Source organism: Thermobia domestica, chromosome 13, assembly GCF_964235325.1.
Source record: "Thermobia domestica chromosome 13, izTheDome1.hap1.1, whole genome shotgun sequence".
Taxonomy (NCBI): Eukaryota; Metazoa; Arthropoda; class Insecta; order Zygentoma; family Lepismatidae; genus Thermobia; species Thermobia domestica.
In genome coordinates this window covers 194,616,461-194,621,777 of record NC_137466.1, presented here as the reverse complement: position 1 = coordinate 194,621,777, position 5,317 = coordinate 194,616,461, and the positions used below count along the sequence as shown (strand labels likewise).

General features: G+C 33.5%; 1 protein-coding gene across 1 annotated transcript; it reads left to right on the top strand.

The window, feature by feature from the left end:
- The first annotated feature begins 1,009 nt into the window (after positions 1 to 1,009).
- On the top strand, positions 1,010 to 2,962 carry LOC145667919 (uncharacterized). The gene has a single exon (XM_081735344.1). It carries the CDS (start codon positions 1,010 to 1,012, stop codon positions 2,960 to 2,962), a length of 1,953 nt encoding a protein of 650 aa, XP_081591470.1.
- Positions 2,963 to 5,317: the final 2,355 nt, after the last annotated feature.

The following is a 5,317-nucleotide window of genomic DNA, read 5'->3' as shown; positions in this document are numbered from 1 at the left end:
AAATTGCAAGACAGGGGAAAATGTATATTTATATTTCACATTACTATGAACCTCTACTATAAATCTACAATTTTAAATTTCATACTGTGTTACTTTTCTGTACATTTTTAATGTTGAAAAACGTATTTATCATTGTCATGACCATTATTACTTCTTTATTGTTGCAGACTATTTCGTAACTTGAAATTTTAACATATCATTCACTAAATTCAACAAAGCAAGCATGTATACAAATTACCTACATTTGTGTTTTAAAAGTATAGGAGATTTGTTTATTTGTTCGTTATTTAGTGATCTCCCTTTTAGTTAGTTAGATACAGTTTTCGAAAGAGAAAGTGGATTTTTTAAAACCCGAGTCCTATATTTCATTGCTATTGTTTTCTATTTTAAAATTAGAATGAAAAATAAGTATAATGATTTAGCACGGGGGAAAATCAGTGATCGAGCTTTCTTCTCTGTAAGAAGGAAATTAGTAATCACATTAAAATATCACGGTAATTATATATATATATATATATATATATATATATATATATATATATATATATATATGGGTGTGCCGCGAGAATTCAAGTTACACCTGTAGTGTGCCGCAAGTTGAAAAAGGTTGGGAAACGCTGATCTATTTCCTCCAAGCTTATCCTCCTTTATACTGGAAGAAATTATCTTCGGACAATAAATCAAAGATTTTGTTTCCCACTTGTTAATCTAGTGCGTTATTTTGATGCAGTTGGCAAGAGTTTGATTGCATTATATTATTCGACTGGTACCACTGACTTATAAGGCCATTGTAGTAGAATGCTATCCCCCATGAAATTGGCTTATTGTCTTTCTCAATATTGTATTTACTATTAACTTCTTATGTAATAACATATTTGTTTAAAGTAAACATTGAAATTGTTATACATTCTAATATGATATATGTTTATAATCTTCGAGTGCTCATTACATAATTAAATGAATTTTAAATTGAGCTATTTTCTTTACAGTTTCTATTCATACCATCAGGATGATGCTTACAAATTATATCCATGTCTACTTACTCATATCTAAACTATTCGTAAGGAATTATTGTTGCTTTCACATCGTACATACTTCAGATCAACTTTTGCATAAAGAACTTAAATTATGTGTTCACTCTATATTGGAAACATATTTCCAAAACACAAGAAGCCTAACGGTTGTACAGGACCAGAAGATTGAAATAGATGATGTGTTATTACAAGAAGACATCAAGCCTATCGTTCGTTTGGAATCCAAATATACTGAGGAATTGGTATCTCGTGCTTATGGGATGCAGCACTACTGGTATTATGAAATTCAAAGAATGGACTATGTTATCCTTGTTGAAGATATTGTTACTTTTAGAGAAATAATCAGTCATTTAAAAAGGTTACCTTTGTGGAATCCACGATCTAAGTTCCTGACAATTATTTATTCCTTTAACCTAATTTCTCCAAATATCAGTGAAGTGTTTCAAACATGTTTCAAAGAAGATATATTAAATGTTATCCTCCTTACAGTTACTGAAACTAATCAACAGTTTGGCATTCAAAATCAGAGCACTTTGAGGGAACTTCGTTCGATTTCAGTTTACACTTATTTTCCGTTTACAGGAAAATCCTGTTCGGATACAGAAGGGATGCTCCTAGATATATGGAGAGGAGATAAGTTTCAGAATCGTATAAATTTGTTCCCTAACAAGGTATTAAATTTACATAAGTGTACTCTTTCACTCACTAGTGCCCATTTACCGCCTCAAAGCATTATTGATACTAAATCTACTGGTGTTGTAAATTTGATGGGTAAAGATGGAATGTTAATACAAACGTTATCTGAAAGGCTTAATTTCTCTCTGAATTTGGCCTATGGAATATCTATTGAGGATTATTTCTCTAAAGGGCTTGAGAAAGGTATTATAACTGGTTTATATGAAGGAAGGTTCTTGCATATGAATGTACCTGATCATGCGATCTATGTCTTTGATTATATATTTTCAAGAAGTTTTATTCATGTAATATGGATTAGTCCAGCCTCTGATATCTATCCCCAATGGATGAATTTATATTTTCCGTTTGAACCACTTCCCTGGCTTGCCATATTAATAACTTATTCTGTTGTCACTCTACACATGTATGCCACTCAACGAGCAATCTTAAAAGAGCATCAACCCTTATACATGACATTCCTGTATAGTCTATGCATTCTATTAGGAGTATCCACAAAATCTCCAGACAAGGTTTTCATTATTAGGACTATCTTTTTGTTGTGGGTTTTCCCAGCGTTAGTGATCAACACTTGCTACCAAGCTGCTTTGTATGGATTTCTTACTAACCCCAAGAAGATTCCTCCCATAAACTCTATGAAGGAAATCGTTGAATCTGGAATTCAATATGGTGGATTAGAAGGTATGAAAAATTACGTAACTTCCTTTAATGACTCTAGTGCTAGTACAATATACGAGAATTGGAAAGCAGTAAACACGCTGGATGAAGCTTACGAAAAGATAGTTGAAACTAAAGATTTTGCAACACTATGGACACTGCAATACACAGAATATATCATTTACAGTAAATCTTATTTAGATAACAATGGAAAACCTCTGTTGTCAATAGTTCCAGAAATAAATTCTTGCTTTCCTTGTTACTATTCTATAAGACGAGGATCTCCATTTGTGGAAGTCTTCAATTATGTTGTTCAAGGCTGTGACATTTCTGGTTTGTTTCAAAAATGGTACAAAGATGTAATGTATTCTGCAGAAATTGGAGTTCACAGAACACATCATACTGAAAAGGTGAAAATATTAGATATTTCAGCATTAATAGGCTCTTTTGCTTTACTTATTCTTGGATTACTTACAAGTACTATCGTATTTGTTGTAGAACTAATATTAGAACAGTTAGAAAAAAGATGTAGGAAATTCAGAAAACATGAAGAAAGGAAAATATATGTAAGTAAATAAATCGACTGGCATTTTGAGGAATAAATGTTGTACAAATCTTGTACAAATCTATTTATAAAATCTATACGGACCTATACAGACTAAGTCCGAAAAAATGATCCTAGATTCTTACAAATTCTCTTTAGGTCTGGATGATTTTCCTTGCATTTTTCTCAGAGTCAGGGTGGAAATTGGACGATGATATTGCATTATGCATGTGAAAATGTTGTTGTAGATAAACAATATAGCTACAATACAGGAACTCTCGGTAATTTTAAGTCTCAAATTTAATACATTATTTATACTTTTAATCTAGAACGATTTAAAAAGTGATAAAAGTAGGGGAAATATCATTACTACAATAATCATCCATCTGCTGTACGCTATTTGCTAATTAAATGGCAAAGCTGAACGTTGCAAGTGACAACAATAGAAATATACAGAAATAGAAAAAAACGTATGTTGATTATTTATAGGCTTTAAATTTACTTATTCAGTTTCAAATTATGTCTTTATATCAAATGATGTTACATAGAATTGGAACTTCTATTACAGTACCGTTGTTCTGTTAACATCTCAAAGTGACAGAAAATGTCGCTTGCAACGTTGTTCGGCGGAGCTATTGAATTGTTTCACTGATAATTCAAGTGTTCCCGAAACATAGATTTTTCTAGCTACCTTTGTTGGAGCGAAAACTAAGAAGTAATTTATGAAATCTGAATTTATCAAATCAGCAGGATAAAAGCAACAATATTTGATAACATTCTCTAGTCGTAAAATGTGATTTATCCGTTCCACCTTTTGCATAAGAGATTGAGAGGAAATTGGCCTTTGTTTCTAAAACTTGCGGAGATTTCAAGTTATGTCAGTATTACAAAGTGCAAGAAAATAAACTAAAACCTAAATAAATTTTGTTGCACATAAGGCGAGTTACTTTTATTTTCTTTTTTTCAAGTTGGGCTCTTGAAACGATTTTTTTTTTTTTTTTTTTTTTTTTTAGGAGAACAGATGAAGTTTAGTACAGCTGTAGAAGCTTACTTTTGGTAAAATCTTTTAGCAAGTAACTCTGTAATTAGTATTCAAAATAATCATACAAACGCTATGAGAAAATCTTTTAAATGATGGATCTTTATAATTAGTTTGTTACTTCTATTTCTGGTCTGTGGGCTTCCTGGAATTTGTGGTAGAAACACACCATGTTTGTGTGTGTTCTCAAAGTTCTCTTGTTTCCTCCAACTTTCTTCATTCCACCATTTCATTCATCTCATTATCACAGTCTCTTTTAGCCTCGGTGCATAATCATGGAACGTTAAACAAAAAATGTTCCTCCTTTTTTTAAATTAGACCAGAAAAAGATATTTTAGGCTAAATTTCATGACAATTTTACTGTTTACCAAGAAGAGAAATTTGGCGACGACTAAAACAAAGATAGGATTCGTATAACGTTTCCTTATTAGAATTTCAGTAGCTTATACAGGGTGGTCGTGCATGAATGTCGGAAAATTCGGGAGATGAATCTACAGGTAAAAACAAGCAAAAAATGTCATATGAACATTGGGTGAATGCGGCTTCGTTTGGACGCTAGAGGCATCTCAAATGTCACCTTCCGAGGCGGCAATTTGCAATATCTCAAGAACGGAGAGAAATACGAATGTCGGGTCAAAACATATCAAAGGAAACCCCATCCGAAGAATCCAATTATGCATAAGTAATGGCGAAACAGTGGCGGCGCTAGAGGGGGCACAAAGAAAGTGAATGAAACATGGAGAAAAGTGAACAATTTACACTGAAAAATTGTAGGAGGGGATGTTACTTGGAACATGCAACAATAAATGTTAATGAACAACGGCAACAACGGCTAGTCTGTAGGGTCATTATGGGATGCGGATTGTAGGAATACAGTATCTTTGTAATGGTGAGAAATAGGAATGTCGGGTCAAAAGATATCAAAGGAAATCCCATCCGAAGAATCCAATTATGTATAAGTGATGGCGAAACAGTGGCGGCGCCAGAGGGAGCACAAAGAAAGTGAATGAAACGCGGAGAAAAGTTGAAATTGGTGAAAACACAACTATTTGAAAGCAATCAGGAAACAAGGAATACAACTCTAGGTGTACTGTATGATACATGTCCGATGACAGAGGGCACATAGCTACAGTAGGTGGAACAAGGGGGCGTGCAGAGCGTCGCGTAGTAGAGTTAGTTATAGGAGTAGTGAAAGCGTGGGTAACGAGAGCGTTCGCATCGAAGTTGCAGAGGAAGGATAGCGCACAGTTCATTTGTACTGAATGGGGCAATAACAGTAACAGCACAAACTCTACAGACAGGACAGTGATCCATGTGTATGTGAATGTGGTTTACTTTGTGTCGTGTGAA